At 36.0% G+C, this 21,432-nt stretch overlaps 1 protein-coding gene across 1 annotated transcript in view; it reads right to left on the minus strand.

Moving 5' to 3' along the window:
- The window catches only part of ASCC3 (activating signal cointegrator 1 complex subunit 3), a 251,823-nt gene that overhangs the window by 200,730 nt on the left and 29,661 nt on the right, over positions 1–21,432 (minus strand). Inside the window, exons 5-8 of the mRNA XM_036380163.2 lie at positions 10,065–10,185; positions 7,112–7,319; positions 6,221–6,362; positions 5,533–5,658 (exon numbers count right to left, since the gene is read on the minus strand). Coding sequence (XP_036236056.1) covers positions 5,533–5,658; positions 6,221–6,362; positions 7,112–7,319; positions 10,065–10,185 — 597 coding nt within the window. The remainder of the gene's footprint in view (positions 1–5,532; positions 5,659–6,220; positions 6,363–7,111; positions 7,320–10,064; positions 10,186–21,432) is intronic.

Raw genomic sequence — 21,432 nt, forward strand, 5'->3', positions numbered from 1 at the left:
ACTGAAGCTGAGACATCCACTTGTCCTGTTAAATCAAGGAGCCCAGACTTTCACATTTCATTATGCAATTAATTCAAAGTTGTACTATAACATGCATAAAGCCTTGCTATCCCTGCAATGTACCTGTATTTCAAATACAGTATCAGATCAATTTGACATGACCATATCAGGTTTTTTCCTCTAAACTATTTAAATATCTTTTTTTGTTTTAAAGGTGTTACACAAAATAAGGTTAGTGATCTGTCACTCGTTAAAATCAGTGATCCTATTGCACAAAAAAACTCATCTTACTGTCAAAGGCGTATTAGAATAGTAGAAAGGTTTTATGAATCCTGAAAAATGTTATAGTACCATTTCTAGTATTAAAAGCTATATCAATAAAGTAAGACTTTTTATTTTCAAAATACTTTTTGATTTATCATAATGGGAAGATGTTCTTCATTGCTGAAAGACAAAAGAACTTAGCATTCAGGAAATCATATAGTGACATCTATCTGCAGTGAAAGCTGCAGTCAAGTAAGGCACATGTTTAAAAATATTACATTCAATGAATTATATTCAAGCATAGCAAGTGTCTTTCAAAGGTGAATCAGTAGCAAGTCACAGAGTGCGTTTGCACTTCTGCAACCTGAGATTACAGGTAATTTTAAAATCAGAACACCACTTTACAGCTTGCACATCATAGCAACAGATCTTTTTGATGAAGAGTTAATAAACTGTTTCTACTAAAAAACAGAATTTTCTTAATGGAAAATATGATAATTTTGTACAAGATGGACAATAAACTGACGGTGCAGCATGAAGCACATATTTTTGCTTGCTTTAAGCCAAAGCAATAATATTTATTTCTAGAATTTTAATGAAACAATGCCTAAAAGCTTCACTTAAGAGTAAGTGAAATAATCAAACAATTTGATGCAGAAATTTCACACATAGTATCTGAAATTCTAAAAAAATGAGAAAATACCATTAACTCACATATTGAAGAAAGTTAAGCCAGAACTTGTAGGCTTTAAGATCATCATCAGTGTTGAATCTTAACTCCAATATTTTTTGTTCACCTGGTATTGCACATATTCAACCCTCTTTGGGCACCCCATCTCTGAACTATGAAGACCGAGTGCAATCCCTAATATGCACTACCACCCATGAAAGCAATTGTACCTTGACATACATGGTTTTTCTTGTCTTAAGTTGGGGCTAATGATTACAGAACTTTTAAACTCTCCTCAGAGCAATTTCTGAGTATAATTCATTGGATAAATGACAAGATTTCAGTAAGTGCAAAATATTTTTTTAAATTATTTCATACGGTTCAACCATCAATTGCTGTTTGGAAAATAAGCAACTGAAATATGCACTAAGATCAACTTTGGAATTAATGATCCAATATTCTGGATGTGAAAAATGTAATTTATCCAAAAACACACATACTTTAATTCAGTAGACTTACCTTGTACAATTCTAAAAACAAGAAAACATTACAGGAAAAGAGAGCATATTGATTTTGTAATAATTCCTTCACATAATGCAGACAGAAAAAAAATACCTTTCTTTAGATCATTAAGCAGTGCTAGTAAAAGGAAATGGAAATAACATGAAGAAAAGAAATAAATCCTACCCTGAACACCCACTTTAGATAAAAAGCTGAAGTAATTTTTCACAAACAGCAATTTTTTTGATAAAACTTGTTTTCACAATCTTGAAGAGTAACTTTCCCTGGCCTAACTTTATGACTTTAAAGGTACATTTATTTGGCAAAAAGCCTGGCACAAAACCACCTTTATAATAAATACAAAAAATATATTTCACTAATGGTCAAGCTGCATGTCAACTGAGCAAAGATAATAAAGCTAAGCTTGTGTTTCCCCAATTTTTAAAATTCTTGTTATTGAAACAACGTAGCTGGCACATCACTTGTACAAATGGTAGAATCATAATACTTTAGATTAAACTGGTGTGACCAAGCAGCTACTTAGGAACCACCTGTGCTTGAACAGTGGTAAAACCACAGCTCTCTGAGAAATAATAAATGTCAAGAAAAACAGGTATTCACAAAGGGGGCTGGGGGTGGGATTTGTGGCCTTTCTGTAAGAGCCCTTTGCAACTCCTTCCAAGGCACACAGTGCACCCTTCCACCTCTGAGCACCAGCAACATTCCTGAGCAGCAGCACAGCTGCCTCTGTGCCACCAGCTCCTGCTCCCAACCCAACATAGGTAGGAAGCAAACCAAATGAGACAACACAGGTCGAGTGAGATTGTTGGGGGAAGTGACACAGCAGTTCAGATCACAATGGAGAAAGGTAGGAGGCAAAGCTGAAAAAGGAACACCACAGAAAGTGGGAGAGTGCTGAAGCCAGCTGTTTATGACATGCTATGGAATGTTTTTATGGCTGCCAAATTGTGCAGGGTTGGTCACTCCTGGTCTCATATTTGCAGTGCATAATGGGATTAAGTAGGAATGGTAGCTGTAAAAATCTGGACCTTTATCAGTTCATTTGAGTTTCATCTTAGCACCTGCGTTCTTTCAGGCAGTTATTTCACTAATCATGAAGTCATAAACCTTTTAGGAAAACTCTGACCTTTTGCAAGGAGGCCCTCACTAAACTAAATACTTACCTTGAAAATACCATAAGATTTCAGATAATATAGTACTAAAACTAGCTTAAATGTGTTATTTCTTCACTGTGGAGTGCAGTGGCAGATGCACCCTGGCTACACTGCCAATCCTATAGAAAAGAACCCTGTGTTAATATCTGTCCTGGTTTAAGGCATTGCTGCTGCCTTTGGTGTTGGTTCGTAGAGGTTTTGCCATTTTGCCTTATGCTTTCACATAAGAAACTATTAAAAAAGGAAGTATATATATGCTTCAAATGTGGTTTGTTAGAATTAGTCTAGAGGAATACATTTCTCTCATCTCTTCTCAACCTGTGTTTACAGGAAATAAGAAAATCTAAACTTAACTAATCTTAACTAATACTTTAAATAATTTTAAACGCAAGATTACTTCCAACTTATATGATGCAGAGCTTTAACTTCTGACCAACAGTTCAAAATATAAATGAACTCCTTATGAACGCAGTTCTGACCTTAGGAGTTTCAAAGCTGAAATGCAATGGTGTATGCTGCAATAAATGTTGCACAAATATTCTCCTGCTGACCATGTGATCAAAATCACATAGATCATGAGAAACAGATAGAAAGTTCTTAAACTTATTTTTGTGCAAATGAAAACATGCAGACTAAAAAGAAAGGGAAGAAGAATATTTATAATTTTTAATACCATCAAGATTTCCTCAGAGAATAGCAAGTGCTTATAAAGCTCAATACATAATACTCAAAACCCCAGCAACAATAAATGGCTTGGTTGTTCTGTGCCTTTTTCCCCCTGGGGATTATGGGTTGCATGTATATTGACTTGTTAAACAGGCTGAGTACTTTTATGTCTGGACTAAATGTCTTACATCAAAACTCTACCACTAATGGCACCTCATAGCAGTCAACAGCAGCAGAACTGTCAACTTCCTCAGGATGTCTTTAGAAGTTCCTAGTCATGAATTATCTAGTTATATTTACTGTCATCTCTACTCCTTGACCACCTACTCAAATTTTAGATAATTCTGCAAAAATATCCATACAGAGATACAATAGAGCTATTTAATGAGCACCTATACATGCTAGGAAATACCTGAAAATCATTATTTTTCTGCTTTTGCTTACACTACTTAATCCAAAATAAAACATATTGACAGCAAATCTTCATGCTCTCTAAACTGACTCCAGTTAATTGGCAAAAATTTGAAACACCAACCAAGGTGTTTCTCAGCTTAGAGATTTAAAACAGTCATGCAGAGAAAACAAAAAGAAAATAATTTTGCCCTAACAAAGATACATCTTAACAAAGGATGTCTTAACTTACTCAGTGGGAGTTCCAGCCTCTTTTAGCTCCTTGATAAAAAATTTCTATTTAACAAATTTCAAATCTATAAGTATCATTAGTGAAATCAAGAAGCTGGGAAGTCCTCAGCTGGACAAACTTCATGAAATTGACATCTGTTGTCTCAAATCAATACTAAAGTTAGGAGTAAGAATTACATACATGTGTGTTCAAACAATCAAAACTGGTTTTGTTGATGACACTTCTATTTGATTTCATGTAATAAGAATCATATCAAAGAATAAAGTTCTGAAGAAGATGGTTTCTGTTTCAAAATTTCACTGTAAAACTGAAAAGCAGACCTCTTGATGATACACAATCTGCAAGAGACAATTACTGAATAAATTTGTATAACTGATGTATTTTTTAACATTTATTTTAAATATTACATGTGCAAAAACCAGCAAACTATTCAAAACTATTCATTTTAGATAGGTATTTTTCTGTCTGAACGATATTTTTTCTGGAACCACTTACTGCCTTTTGAAATATTGGTACTTCTTCCAAAAAGTTTACAGATTAGTAGGTAGTATTTAACTTAGGAAAAAGACATTTTATTGCAGAAAGCTGTCATGCTGAATACTGTCATATAAAATGACAATAGCTGCAGTTTCTGTATTTTTCAATCTGGTTAAGGGCTGTCAGTCAATTCATAAACACAGCACTGTCACCTAAGCGAAAAGAATAGATTCAGATTCTAAAACTGCCTTCTGTTTTCAAAGAGTTAAATCTTTATTCAGAATCCCAATAAAGTGCCTTGCATTTATTCCCATTTCCTGCTTTCCCAGAGAGAAAAAGGTGGAAAAATGCATCCACGTTATATGCTGCAGAACTAAGAGACATAAAACCTTCTCTGTACACAGAGCTTGCTTTTTATGTCTCTGTTCAAGTCAATACCAAATCTTCCCCTTTTCAATAGATTTGACATATACAACAAGGAGTAAAAAGTTACCTGTGATGGAGAACTGCAAGTTCTAGACTGTAAATAACAAACAAGAAATTTACTTCCCTTACCTCAGCTTTTTCACCATTTTAAATCGGTAAAAGTTGAAATATTAACATTTGTTTTATCCTCTTTTTTCCTCTCTGCTCTTTACTTTCTATCATCAAAGCACATTTTGAGATGACTTTGCACCCCACACAGTCCATAACACCATATTCAACACCCCTGAACTGCATCAGACAGTAAGGCTGGTGCAGAATAGTGCTGTGTAGTCAGAAGCCAACCTGTACAGGTCAAGGTACAGAAGCTCAGGCTCACTTTCTCCTGTGATCTTCAGAAGAGAACAGAACCACTGTAATACTTTCATTTCAATGATTCAGATCACAGCTCAAAACCATAAATAACTGAAAATGTAATGCCAAAGGAATGGAGAACTGCAACTCATGAACAATCCCTTGAATCTGAGTCAACATGAAAGGGATTGTACCACTGAACTACGTTCCCCAATAAATATTCTTCAAATTCGCAGTGAAGAAATTAACTGCCTGCATTTACCTATCACATATCACTGGAAAAACTGGCAATATTTCCAGTTAAATTTTGGTAATGCAAAGTAAAAACCAATTTAATGTCTTTGAAATGGTATACTCACCTCATCTAAGTCTTTAATATAAACAATTTTCTCTTCAATACCAATAGGCATTGGTTCACTATGGGGGATCTTCACCTCTTCATACATTTTATTATTTTCTCGCTGAACTGACTCTGGTAAGAACACCTGAAAGTGTATTACAGGAAAATTAATTAAAAGTATGAAAACAGAAAGTGTCATTATGAATAACTCACTTTGAACAATGCTTTATCACTTTCCTCAAAAAAATGGATCCAAACCAAAAGCAAATCTCACTTATCCTTTTTGTAGATAGAACTGAGCCCCCCAAATGGAAAATAATCAGTTTTACTACTCAGAAAATAGTCCCAAAACCCCAAAAAAGATAATTCTGTTTTATTAAATTTCAGAATCCATTAGGTCTAGAATTTCATAAAGCATTTATTTTGTTAAAGTCAATTCAAAGGTATCCAAAAGAAAGAAAAATAATATCTTAAGAATTAAAATGACCCTAGAAATAAAAGCAAATACATCAGTTGAAAATTATATTATTTCTTCCAGAGTCGAAATAAAAATAAAATATATCAAAGCGTTTGAAACCCTCTGCAAAGAAGCACTGCTTCATACGTTGGATTCCAGAAGGAGGAGACTAAGGAAACAAAGGGAACCCTGCTGCACATTACTCATGGGGAAAGATGTACTGTTCAAGAAGGGTCATGCACCAACATACCTTTGCACCCCCAATGAATGCTGATGTTTTCATAGCTTCAGCTCGGGAATCATAGACATGTGGATAATGAATTTTTTCGACGCTCATCTCTCTCTTTCTACCTAGGACTGGCATACTTCGAGCATTCAGAAGCGCTAGTTCTCTGTGGGCAGAAAAATACCTGCAGGAATTCTGCCCATTTCATGCTGCCATCACAAAAACCTAGCACGTTATATTAAAGTCAGAGCAAGAATTAAAGTCAGAGCAAGATTTGAGGAAATGAAATTAAAAAAAAATTACAGTATTATTCTCTGGCACTAGTTAGACCAAAACCTTAAAACATACAGTTTAGGTAAAATTCAGAAATGCAACCCAACAAATGCAAGGCTTTCCTAAAAGTAGTTTTGACTATTTTTAAGCAACACAGCAACATAATTTCACAGTTAGATACCAGTCTCACTATATTTTTCTCAATACACAATACAACAGCTTATTTGCTCCTTATTCTCTCCCTCCTCTACTCCTCCCACTACCTTCTAGCTGTCAACTTGGAAAATAGTACCCATTAATCTTGAGAGAGAAAAAGAAAGATAGTTCTGATAGATTTAGTACAGACTTCATAAATCCTAAGCAAGCAGTGTGCATACAGGAACTAAGAAAGATAGCCTACCCCACTAATCTGCAATTCCAGCCCACAGAGATGAGATCAAGAAGATTCTCATTAAGCAAATCACTGCTTTCTTTCCTGAAAATTAGGTTTTCATATTAAAAAAAATTCTACGCTTGTAATAAAACGTGTCTTGAAGTCAGAATCACCTAATCACCAAAGCAAGCTAAAAGAAAATAAACTGTTATGATATGTTGAAGTAGCAATTACAATAGAAGCATTTCTCAACTTTTGGGATTTATTACCTTTGCATCCGCAGCTCTTTGGGATCAAAGGACATTTGTCCTTCTCCAGAACCTTCTCCATCTTCCACAGCTTGTTTTTCTTTTCTGGCATTTCTTTTTTCTTCCCGACGATATTGCTTCATTAACAACTTTTCTTGTTCAGACTGAATTGTGACTTGACAACCATAATTTGGTTTAGCATTTTCTCCTATGAACTTCTTGCACTGTTCTGCAATATGATAACAGAGATGCATCTCCATAAGTACTGGATTCCATCTTTTCCCCCCAGTTTTGTTCTAATGGTTTGGGGGCTTCATGCTTGTTTGGGGGGTTTGTGTGCGCATGTGTGAGTGTATTGTGTTTAAGAATAGTTTAACTTTATGTAGACTATGCAGCAGTTGGGCTCAAGACATCTAGAAGTACAACCAGGTCATGTCCCAAAGGCAGGACATCTAAAATACACTTAATCCCAAAGCAAGGGGATGGACTAGCAGCAAAAGGAAGGACATTTTTTGTTTTCTGTATTTGTAACAACTTCATCTACAGTGGAAGTGCCACTTTGCCTCTTGTCACTGCTCTTACATACAAGTGCTGATAAGCAGGATGGCGTGACAACAGATTAAACAGGGTGGGTTTTTTTTAAACAGCCTCTTCACATAACAATTAGTGTATATAAACTAGATAACATGACTGCATTGAAAGCATACTCACAATGCAATTTCCCTGAACAAGTGAGGAAATCTATCCTACTCTATACAATCACAAGGACTCCTTTCTTTTACATCAATAAGCAGCAGGATTATGAAGAAGAATCAGAACTACAGAACAATTACAGTAAACAATAAATCCAGGGGAGCGGGGGACCCAAAAAGCTCAGTTACATTCACCTTTCTGAGATGAGTACTGGCTAAAACTGAAGACACAACCAAGTCTTTTATATATAACAGGCTGGGAGAGATTTATTTTGTTTTCATTTTAACAATCTTGGTGGTTTTAAATGTCATTTTTCAAATTTCTGCAAACATTATTAGTTCATATAGGTTTGACTGCATATTAAATACTTAGTTAGGTTTCATATGAACTTCTGCAGCCAAACTCTGAAGCGAAAAACTTGAAAACCTTTTTTCATCAAACAAACCCACTTGACTGACATTTTGAACAATTTGTGCTGCTTAGTTTTCACCTACAGCAACAGTGAAACTCCTACATCTTACAGCATGCATACTGGATAAGGCAACAATAACTCGTTGAAGAGCATTGAAAAAATTCTAATAAACTGTCACAATGTCCACATTAACACCATATTGTCTGCAGCTTTTAACTCTCTCTCTCTCTCTCTCTTATTAAAAGGGGACAACAATGGACACAATTTCCTGACCAAATTTAATTCAGCCTGAACACACCAGGGCAAAGAAATGTTACTTGATTTGTCTGATAAACACAACAATCACCTTTACTGTCATGAAAGTAAATTACATAAGAAATAGTCAAATAACACAGCATGGTACAAAACAGCAGTACATGTACAGTTTCTTGACTTGTGCTAATTTTTTAAAGGCACAAATGACTCAAAATTGATTAAATTTCTGCAGACAGAAATTAGTCTCTTCCCCAAGTGAAATTTTGGAAAGATAAGACTTCCCCATTAGAAATACCATTTTGATCAACTTAAAAAGAATAAAACCTTATTAAAATTAAAATACTGAACTCAGGGCCAAGAGCATCTTCAGTCTCAGAGAAAATACCCTTAATATCATTGACTTTTTTACCACAGTTAAAGAAAGGATTCTCTCATCAGTGAAAAAAAGCATTAAATCAGTTAACGCTTTTCAATTGTCTGAAAAACATAACATTGAAAATATTCTTCCTCCACATTCTAGCAGAAATTACTGTGATAGATTTTACTGATGGCATAATGAAGGGTAATTTCATAAAAGCTTCCAAAATACTAATTCTGCTAAGTGAGAAGAAAATACTCCTGTAACTAAATTCTGTACACAGGAGAAAAATGTATTAATTCAATTTATACTGAATGTATTTTAATTTTTTATTTCATGACCTAAGAAAGGAAAACTATCAGGACAGAAAGCCTTGTCATACAGCAAGACAATCATCTTTGAAATCATGAAAGGTAAAATTAACAGTTGTTCTGATGAGTTTAGACTAACCATTAGCACAACAAGAGATGAACTTCTGAACAGTTGCTTATGTAATGTTTCATTGAAGACAAACATTAAAAGGGGTCAGTTGCATTTTAAAATTATTTTGGAGTTACATAAGTCCACCATTACTGGCTCTATTCACATTTTTCCAACTCCATATGCTGCAAACACACAGTGGGCTGCATGGTGCTATGTCCATGTAAGATTTATCCCAAGTCACAACCCATATGCTATCAGATTTATTTTTGTCAGAGAAGAAACTTATAAGACTTGTTTTAAACCAATGATCTGTAAAACTTATTTTAAAATAATTACTTGGCGCAGACATATTAACTTATAAAAGCAAAAATGACAGTACAAAACCTGAATTCCTTTTTTTCACCCTCTCGCTTATTCATGTTTAAGTTTGACTCTATTATTTTCAGAAGTGGTTGTAACTGTGCTTTTCTTCCCCAAGGCCTACATTAGATGATAGTACAAAGTAGAGAGGAAGCAGGAAAGCAAATGAGGAATAATAGAAGATCAGATTATTTCCAGAGTAATCCATTAAAACAGGAAAAGTGCAACTGTTAATACATTCAAAATTTGCACATGCCCACAGGCAGTTGAAAACTAAATAAATATATGCAATCTATATTTGTTTCTTCTGTATAATCAGACTTTCTTTGCTTAAGACATTCCTCCATTGTCTCCTGGGATTTTTTTTTTTGTTTTTAAATTACACATGGACAGTACTACTGATGGAAATAAAACAGAACAGTTAGAAATCTACTTTTTATCTGATTTGGAACAAAAATTTTGTAGTCACTTACCTTGGAGAGCCTGGAACCTGTTATCATTTGGACAAGTCAAAGATCTTTCCAGAATCAGAGATCTGTTCTGTAGGAGTTTCTCTATGAGTTCAAAACCTTCAGGGCCTAGCAGCTCAAATAACTACAAAGAAAATAAAGTCATAAGTCATATCCTAATGTACATAAATTTTTAAATAGGACTGCAATATTTCTATCCTTGGCAACATCATATCTCTTGACAATATCTAACAAATTAATGAATTTCACTTCCCAGTAATTTAATCCAAAGGGTATAATTTCTAATACCAGGTTCTCTATTACAAAAAGGGAGAATTACAGAAAGTTTTCAGCTGGAAATATTTAAAAAACTCACTTTCTCTTGGGGATTCTTATATAAAATTTAACTCTTCTCAAGACTAAACTTTACATGTCTTAATGGTTATTTACATATACTATAAATTTACTTCTCGATAATCTATGCAGATGAGTCAAGAGAACCAATGCTTTCTCATGAAAGTCAGGTATGTAGGAAGTTATTCCCTTTATAGTCAACAGGAGGTGTAGCCTACTGTACTGTCACAGGCTTGTCCTACCAAAACAAATATCATCAACATGGAGTACAGCAGGAATATGAAGAAACATTTAAGATGACACTACTACTGACTTCAGTACCTGTACATATAATCCTGTTGTAATTTGAACACATAATGTAAGTGATGTAAGTGATGTACACCAGAAGAGAATTCTGTACCATTTTGGCCCAATGATACTCTTACTCAAATGATTCTCTTGTAGCAGGTTAGACAAACACAGTTCCCCATTTAAATTCCATTTTCCCCATAATACTGTATTTTAATGGAAAAAAAAACCCCAAAACATTAAAAGTACTTTCGTCTCTATCTTATCTATAATTATTTTGTCAAAAATCATAGCATCACAGTAAGCAGTAAGTTACTCAAAACGCATTTTTGATTTTTAATACTGTTCAAAACAACTTTTTCTCCATTTTTTTTCTGTTTCCAAAAAGGAAAACAGGGCAGTTTCTCCTTAGTGCTTTTTGAATTTGCTGCTAATATTGTCCATATAATTCAGGAATCTGGTAAGAATGAAATGTACAATGTACTTTGATGTGATGTTCTATGAAAGAGTAAGACTTTGGCACTGTAGGACTCAAGCATTTCTGTTCTAACTATAAAAGGAGAGAGAGGTCTCTTAGTGTCCTGTATTTAATTTGCCAACTCCTTAACAAAGAATTTTTCTGTGGCTCTCTATGACTACTGTCCGTAGGGAACACCTTGAGAAAACTTTATGTTACCTCTTCACATATTTGCAAAATTCTGAACAGTGCCAATGGCATCAAATCAATGATCCCTTTTTTTCAGGTCAATTTGTACTTCATAATAAAAGCTGTCATTTAAAAATAAGGGAGGGGAAAAAAAGGAAAAAGTGTTACTCCAGGCCTTCAGGGGTATCTAGGAAAACATAAGGTTTCTGCAAATTAGTACAGTGATGGTGCAGTTTACAGAGACCATGAACTAACATCTGAATGGTATAAAGGTTTGTATTTCTTTAATTATACTAACCAGTGATGGCAAGCTGGAGAAGCAGTCTCCAGAAAATAAAAGAATTCAATAAATGTGGACAAATAGAAGATTTTCAAAATTAACATACTACAAAAATATAGAACAGGGTCAGACATCAATTCTGCTGTCAGGGATCTCAAGCTGTGATGGATTTCCCTTTATCCAGCCTTCACTAGCACTGATCATTAATTCTTCTATTTTGCATAGCTCTTTACTGTCACTTTACAGACATATTTTAACTAATATTATCTGAAGCTATAAGATGACCTTGCTTTTACATTTCAAAAGGAAGTGGCAATTTAGCACTGGTAAATTTGAGGAGGTATTAAGAGAAGGGGAGAAAAATAATCACTGAAGCAGCAAAAAAACAAATGTATTTGAAATAGCTTAATTGTATAAAGAACTGAACACAAACTTGTCTTGACTTATCTAATGATTTCTTGAATATGAAATACCAGCAACACAGGGAAATTAAATTCTTTCAATGCAACCAGATCTGGGCTCAAACACTGATTTCTCATCAAGGCAGCAGACAAAATGTAAGCACATTCTGACTTAGCATGTTACTCCCCCAAAATGCCCAAACTCAAACTCACACCACCACCATCACCATCAGAAGACAAATAACACACTAGCTCTAAAACATCCAATGTAGATCTCTATCTCTGCACAGGACGTCAAAACATCTCTCTCACTTGAAGTTGTTAAGAACAATCTAGAAAAGCATCAGTCAGAAAAGATGGTATTCGCTGGGGAAATAGATAACATCCTTTTTTTTTAAATGGGACAATGTTTTCCCAATCTATTCTGAAACAAAAAACATCCATATCATAATCTTCACCCAGTAAGAACAGCAGAACCTCACAAAGAAGCAGCAATGTTACACAATACATCCTGCTTCATGGTCAGACATCATGAAGCAAAAACTCCAGCCCAAGTGAGACAGGGGCTCAAAGGAAGAGCACCAAGGTGAAATTGGACATGCCCCTCTCCAGCCATCCTACCAGTCAAAGAGAGCAAAAGCCATACAATACTCGCCAGACTCTGCAACGCCTGAGTGGTGAAAGTCACTCCATTTTGCCTTCTTCATGGGTGGACAGATACTCATTTGCTACCAGCAGTTTGAGAGCTGGCTTGGTCACCTAATTAACCTTGCTGTTTCTGAATATAAAGGAGGTTTTCAGGACATTTTAAACAGCTAAGACAGAGTAAGCTCATTGCTCAAGAATGACGGGAAAAGCAAAAGAATATAGAAGATCAGAAGCAATGACCCATTCTTATTGACAAGATGTCTCCCATGCTCACCAGAAGCCTGCCAGAGCTCGTGGGTGGAAAACAACAATTGAGAGCTAAACCAAGCAGAAGTACTGAGAGACAGAGAATAAGTTACACAGCAAGATCTCTCACCACCTACCACTGATGGTAGCAATACTGACAATGCTAGAAAAAGTTTGCAAAGACCAGAAATAGCTAAAATTGAGAACTTGCAAGACCAAAATATTATTAATATTTGTTCATACTGTAGGAGTAATCCATTGCTTTCTAATTAAGATGTTAATAACTATCAGAGAATGCTGCTGTTTTAAAGTACAATTCTTTACCTTATCATTTTTTGATGCTTATGAAAACATGTCCATGCAGGAGGCTTATTACTATCAAAATCAGAGCAGGATAATGAGAAGTAAAATAAGCCTATAAAAATACCTTCTCCCCACCCCTCTCTCCTTCCCAGCTCTACTTCCTCTCCCAGTGGTGTAGGAAGACAAGGAATGGGCGTTATGGTCAGTTCATCACTGGCAGTTTCTCCCATTGTTCAGGGAAAGGAGTCCTTTTCCTGCTGCACTGTGGGGTCCCTCCAAAGGGAGACAGCTCTCCAAGAGTCTGTGAGTGCATCCCACAGGCAACAGATCCCCTCAAACTGCTGCCATGTGGGTCTTCCACAAAGTGCAGTCTTTCAAGGACAGGCTGCTCTGGCATGGGTTCCCCATGGGGTCACAAGTCCTAACCAGGAAACTTGCTCCAGCATGGGCTTCTCTCTCCACGGGTCTGCAGGTCCCTGCCAGGAGTCAACTGCATGATAAATTTTCTTCTTAGATATGTTATCACAGAGACATAACCACCATTTCTATCTGGTCCAGCCTTGATCCACAGTACATCCATCTTTGGCTCTGCCAGACATGTGAGAAGCTTCTAGGAGCTTCTCACTGAAGCCACCTTTGAAGCAGCCCCCGCTAGCAAGGCTTGGCCATGTAAAACCCAGTCCACCAGGGTAGGCACTAACATTTCAGATTTGATATGTTATTATATATTCTGGTCTGAATAATCAACACCAAAGACCCTGAGAGCAGGCAAAGGAATCTGGTAAATATTCATAGCTGACTTTCTATTAAGTTATAATGAGATAAACTAGACAGTGGCCAACAGATGGAGAGGCTGTGTGTCAATCAGCAGTTTCTTGAATCCCAGCCAAATTACTACACTCCTTGAAGTCAGTAATAGATTATGCCCAAAAGGCAACTCTGATTGCCTTCACTAACAAAGGTCCCACATGACTTCAGCTACGTCTCTGTAACCATGAAAACATAGATGAGTGAGATATATGTCACTGATATTTTTTGAGTGATTGTTACATTTCATTTTATGTGCTTAATATCTGGAAGAAAGCATATTGAGTAATCAATGTAGGAACAAAAGGACAAGATGTGTCATATTGCATTAGAAAGGTGAGGCAAGGTCCCCATGCAAATGACTTCTCCTGAATATAGGCTAGCTTTATGGAAAAGGCAAGGAGGCAGACAAGAGTCTTACATACAGACAGCAGTCCATCTGCTAGAATTACCAGAAAGGAGTTGAACCCCAATGAGACACACGACATAGCAAATTTTTTCAAGTAAGGCTCAGACATAAAAAAGTACATCTTTATATTCAAGACTGAAACAAGATTTTACTCTGAATGTTAAATAGGTATTATTCTCTTTTCAATTCTATAAAGTATAATTTAAAAGGAGCTTTGGAGGTCCTCAAATATGAGGCACGGAACTGTGAGTAATACTTTGACATCATAAACTATCTGCCATCACAAGGGCATTTTCTTGACTTCTACATCTTCCCTGAGGTGGGAAAGAGCCCTATAAATCTCAGAAAATGTTTTGTTTTACAAGTGCACACAAAAATAGACTACGGAAGTCCTTGTACCTCACTTGAGTCTTAGTACTGTTCTACAGCAATAAATGAAACCAAAACCCAAATTCAGCCAACCAGTGGTTGTCCTCTGTACTTTTATAGCCCAACAGGAGGTTTTGGTTACAGAGTCCCATCTACCCAATTAACTGCTACCCCTGCATTTTGTGGCTTGTTTGCAGATTATATTGCTTTACAAGGCAGTTTTGAAACAGCTGTGGAAGAATAATCACCATAGCAAGATTTCAAGTTTCTTCTGTCCTAGTAGCTCTGAAGCAACTGAAATGATTGCTTCATTAAAAAAAATTATAGGGTAAATAGAACATTCTTCTTGGGCTACAGGCTTATTGGAAAGGCTGTCTGGATATAGTACCTTATATATTGCTTAAAAAGATTCAGTAACAAAAACAAGGACATTGAAGACAGAGGGTTTTTTAAATATAAAAAAATCAACACAAACTTTATGAATATAATATATACACTGATTGCTAATTACTGTTGTGCTGAAGAGACTATCATCCCCTCTAACAACTACAGATTTAGAAGAACACTTGGTTTAAAACCAAGTCTCAGATGTTTTGTCTTTTCATGTTTCTTACAGGTTGATTAAAATGAGACAAACCAGATACAGCATGATTTCTTACCATTCTTGTTAATAGCAGGTATTAAGTGTGTAAGAAAGTAATTCAGCTCACAGATCTGCTTTTCTTAATTTAAAGCTTGGCTTTTTTGAATAAAACACCTATTACATTTAGTCCATATATACAGAAATGATCTTCCGACCCCACAAACCACCCAGGAGACTCAGCAGAATCTAAGCAAGCTCAGCTTAACTGCAGTGGTCTCACAACAAACAGAAAAATAACCAAACACTTCAAGCCCTCTTAAGACAAGTTGTTGATAACCTACATGTATGCACAATGCTTTTCTGATGGCTGCTCCTCAACAGAGAGGCTGAAGGACTCTCACTGAGCACAGGAATCAGATAAGGCAGAATAAGCAAATATTCTAAGGAACCAGGAGCACCAGGCTCTCAGGGCAGCCTCCAGTGGGCTCAAACACCAGCTTCAAGAGGATGAATGAAGTTACTTCTTCTTATCAGAGAGGTCTTGAAGATCTGCCTGTTAGTCAGCTTTAAATTTTTAGATTTTACAACCAGTTGGGAATTAGAAGAAAATAATTAACTAAATAAAAATTTAGAAATAGGCAGATTTTAAAAAAGCAGCAAAATTGCAGGAATTCCCCCAACACATTTAGAATTTTACTTATACGATAGAAGGCTGAGTAAGGAAGCTGATGGAAAAGTTTTCATTGAGGAAAACATCTGCACAAAGATAATGAAGTTGTAACAAATTCTTACTCAACATTTAACTTTTGTTTACTTTCTCCATTGCAGTCCAACAAAACTGATGGAAATCTGGTCTTCAGTATGGCACACATTTTTAGTCCAGAAGTACAGTACAACAAAGACATGGCCAATTACTCTTTTAAATACCATCTCTCCTCAGCTTATTGGGATTATGATTTATTTTTATGTATTTCTGTATCCACAGATGACTATACAATTTTACTCCAACTAGTATTTAAACTAGTAAAAAGATAAGAATAACAGCAAGGAAAACTTCAAAAACAGTATTAAAACATCAAAACAAGCGTCTTAGAAGACTCAGCCTACAGGTTCGAGGCTTCTTTTAAATCAAATTGCAATCTATAGTTAAAACACTGAAATTGATCGGTTAAAGGAAGAAAAAAGTGCTCTTCTTATAACAAGACTTAAAAAACCAGACTATCAGATTGGAAGTGTATTTAAATATTGCTTAATAGGCCCAAACTTATTTATTTGACTATCAGTTTTGATTACATATAATTCTTTACTATTTGTCTTATAATAAAAAAATAGCACAAGCTGTCACAGCATAATTTCAATTTGATGAAAATCTTCCACCAGCTCCTTGTGCAAATCCTAAAACTGCCTACCATACCTGAAAAAGAGAAAAGCACAAAATCACAAATCATAGTAAATTTTCTCAATATTTCTACGTGAAAACAAGTAGACTGGAGAGATCATCATCACTATTATCAATGTTTTAACAGAGACTAATTAGAACTTAGACAGATTCACTTATTTTGAAAATTTCAAATACATAGCTACAAGGCAACTTCCACCAGTTTATGCAGCCCAAAGACTTTGGCAATTAGAAATAATGTCAAACAGCAGCTACAAACAGGAGAGTACTTGCCTTATGAAAAGAAAACCCTGAAGACAAATTGAAATGTAGAAAACCTCACTGTTACGTGATTCCTGAAACTAGTGTTTATCTTCAGAAGTATTCTGGGATAAGCTGATAATGATTTTTGACATTTAAAAAAAGTCCTGAAACTAGATAACCACTGCACTTGCAACTTTTCTTACTTGTAGACACTAGGGCAAGGAGTTCTGACAGTACCCAGCAGAAAACATACATTTATGGAAGTGATTTCTGTATCAGAATCAATTTGATTTATTTTTTTTTTTAGGGATGAGAGTTTAAGAAACTTCTAAAATGGCAGTGGTTAGCACAGAATTCTGTTCTGCAAAAGGCAAAAACCTGCAGGTTATCTCAAAGTACAGCAATTCCCAAACCTGCCCATTTCAGAAGGAGGACTTGGCTGAGGATGGATCCACTACTCCAATGTGTACTGACAGAGTAAAGCAAATTACCAGTAAGTCAAGGAGTTGGTTTATGTTGCTTAACAGAGATGAATGATGAAGAGTAGCACAGGACCCTAATACCGGAAGCTAGTTTTATCCCAATTAGGATAGTCAAGCCAGAATTTTAATATTCTCTGCTGGACCCAGCAGGGTTAGCCAGGAAAATGGGCTGTGCCCACCAACCCCAGGCTGTGAACTCCAGCACCCTGGGCAGACATACACACGAGTGGGTGAGAAGAAAACAAGGCAAGCTTAGGCCTGAAAAAGGATTCCAGAAAATGGAAGATTTTAAAGCCTAGCTTTCCAAGGAAACCAGGGCTACCACATCACTGTGCATTTAGTAGTGTGAACCAACAAGTGTTAAGCCTCCTCAGTAATTCCCAGTTTTGACAGAGAGACAGAAGAGTTCAGGGCCAGCAGTGGAGACAGATCTGAATGACTGCTCTTTGTGCCTCCTGCCCTTATTCCCTGGGAGGCTGCAGCAGGAGCAGGGTGGCACTGGCACGCACCAGTGAGCACCAGCCCAGCACCAGCACAGCACAAACTCCTGCTCAGCCAGCGGAGCTGCAGCACTCGCACTGCGGCAGGTGCGGCGTAACAGAAACCAGCCCTGCAGCAAACCTGGCCCTGCCACTTCCACAGATCAAGCAGCTGTGGGCTAGGGATTTCTGTGTGGGACTTTCCCCTCCCCACCTTCCACAAAATGATTTGGAGGAAAGCGATTTTGTGCCTAGTTAATTAGAGAGCCCTAATGCTTCAGGTGCCATCTGACTGCGTTTCTTACAGAACTTGCATTTCCTTATGTCTCCGTGTGGATGTGAGAAGAACTCAGCATCAAAAAAAATAAAAAGGGAAAAGTTCCATCCGCTACAGACTGGCTTTCTCTAAAAAAAAGACCTCATTACGTTTAATAATATATTGAAACTGATTCAAAAGGTATCATTAATAGATCAAGCCTCATACTGGCTCAAAGATAACAAACTTTCTCTCAGTACAAAACTGAAGTAAAGAGTTGACAGGAAAGAGGAAAAGTTATTGACAGGAAGGACAGTGAACAGCTCTCAGCACCAGGATTAAGCCTACCATTTCTTGTCCCTCTCTGTGGCTCTTTCATCTTTTCTTAAGTCCCATCCCTAAAAAACAGCACTCAAATGCCATTCTATTGGGTTTTTTATGAAGGGAGACAGCATGGTTCTGTTTTCATAAAAAGAAAAAGTTTCCTATCGTCTGTGGGGTTTCAACAGTCCTTGGACAACAACAAAGCTGTATACTTCTGGATTTAAAAAAAGAAGTCCAAACTGAAAAAGGGGAAAATGTATCCAAAATAAGGATTATTTTCTCTACATGAAAGGGGAGCAGATAAGCTCTATGGTAAAGAATAATGAGACACAAGCTTTCTATTGTCTGAATATAAAACTCTTGGTAATTTTAATAAAATTACAAAGAAACTATGAGCTTGAAAAGCCAGTCTCATGCCAAGTTGGAAGCTTTGATGATAAGATAAAGATAAAACACCACAGGGGTGATCCACATATGCCTGTACTTTCCCTAAATGGATACTCTTTTATGAACGAGGCAATGGGGAATAAGCTTTGTGATATGTTAATTTGTTAGGGCTAGAAAGTCATTATACTGAACAAAAGGAAGTGCCACTTTGACACTTAAAACCAAACATGTTTTATGAGACAAGTTGCTTTGACATCAAAATATCATATGTCATGCAAGGGTACACACACACAAAACTAAAAGCTAAAGTCATAATTTCATGGTACATTAAGAAAAATGAAGATTAAGGTAAATCAATATATTATCATATGTGAAGTTTTCATGTGGTGCTGCATACACATAGCAATGAACATTTCAATTAGCTGGTTTTAAGTCAAAATGAATGTCAAACTGTAGCTTTTGGAAATGTTCTCTCAAACGAGCCTCACAACAAGAGCTATTCCACTTCCTTATTGATTTTAATTAAGAAATAATTATAAGAACAGCTTGACTTTTCTACTGTGTATCAATTTCTATAGTAAACTTGTGTGTGAAGAGTTATTAAGAGATAAACCTCACAAATTAGTAAACAGTTATATGAAAGGAATACAATTGCAACAGAAATTTAGTCTGACCTCAGGGTTGTTCCTTGGCAAAAACCTAAATTAATTGTCCTAAGACAAAAGAGAAGCCACATTGTTTTCAAAGAGGTTTGAAGATGAAATTCTAGATGAGTTCAGGAAGAACATTGACAAATAATGACAGAATAGAAAGTATTAAATATTACTATTAAGAAAGTTGCCATGTCCATGAGCACTTCCTTTCCTTCATTATGTTTCAGATATTTAAAAAACCTATAATATATTGCTCTTCCATGTTTTCTCATAAGCCTCTTATCTCTGACACCTAAGCTAGGGATTCACAACCACTTGTAAACATTCAGACAAGGATTCTAGATAAGTTTCCTAAACTTATAGCTAACTTTACTATCGTGGGTAGATTAGTAACAACCACAATAAGGGCTAGCTGAAGAGTTCTTCTCCAGGAGCAAATGATGAACATTTCTGGAAATCAGATAAGTACTTCCATTTCTTTCCAAAAATAAGCCATTTATAACCTCTGAAGTGCCTTATATGATTTTCAGATAACATTTTAACTATTACTTCAGACTTCGTTCAATACTGCAAAAACAAGGTACCCAGTGAAGAGTGGTTCAATAATAATGAAAAAATAGTACCAGCAGCAGAAAGTATGTAACAGATATCAATATAACTTTTGAAAATTTCCATTACTAAAGAGGGCTAGCTAGTAGTCTAGCCATGGCCTACATAAAACTGGCAATTGAATATTTATTGAAAAAATACTAATCAACTTCTGATTCTCAGTGGCTGCCTAAAGCCCTTACAGAAAACTGAACAGCCACGTCCAAATGGAGCAATTAGATATCTTAAAGCATCCTGAAGGACATCTCACAAGGAGTAGACAATTGCTCTGTGTTTAAGAGTTCTGAGAGATGATTCTCGTGCGCATTTTTTTGGCTACTGCAAAAGTTGTGACAGAACTGGAAACCAACTTCCCTGGAATCTGAAAGTTACCTGAAACTCTTGGCGAGATTATTCCTTGGTAAGATGTACAGAAAATATTCATGAAATGTTTGTTTTATGCTGCCAGTCTATTGCTTTCTCCCTCCCTCCTTCTGAGTGCCTTTTCCTGCAAGCCACAGTCCACTGATGCACTCCTCCCACACTAAATATGTTTGTATTACTGCTACTTCTTCACATCAAACCAGACTGGAAATTATTTTTTTCATATTTCATTTCGTGAGTTTCCACGCTTTATTTCACATGCTTTATTTCCATGCTTTATTTCACATTTCCTCAGTTTTCCATGCTTTATTTCACACATGATGGACCTCCTGTGAGCCCTTTTCCAATTATTTCAGCACCTTCTATATACAGTAATGATGAAGTCATCTCCTGAAACTGCTTTCTCTACCAGCAAGCTTTCTATATTAACACATTCTCCACTTAAAATCAACTAAAAAATGTAGTTGTAATACTGAAAGTATCTGGCAGTGCTTACAATGAAGACCTTTAAAGTCTTTACAATGTGATATAAACATACAGATGTTGGTGTCTTTAAAATATATTCTGTCACAATAGAACTGTGTTTCTCATTTTGGGGGGCTTTTAATGTAAGTATCTACATAGCTGGATGAATATTTTTATGTTTTCAGCATCTGCATTTTTTTAAAGAATGACAATTTAAGTAGCATGTCAAGCTATTAAACATTTAATTTGATTACTTAGAACAAGGAGAGTCAGTAGACTCATTCTAGAATTCCACTTGCAAATTCCACTCAGCTCATCTCCACAATTTTGTCCTCCAATGAACTTAACATGAGTACAGAAAGGTTTAATCATTACTTCTACATGACAAAATCAAGCAC

The sequence above is a fragment of the Molothrus ater genome, chromosome 3, assembly GCF_012460135.2.
Source record: "Molothrus ater isolate BHLD 08-10-18 breed brown headed cowbird chromosome 3, BPBGC_Mater_1.1, whole genome shotgun sequence".
NCBI lineage: Eukaryota > Metazoa > Chordata > Aves > Passeriformes > Icteridae > Molothrus > Molothrus ater.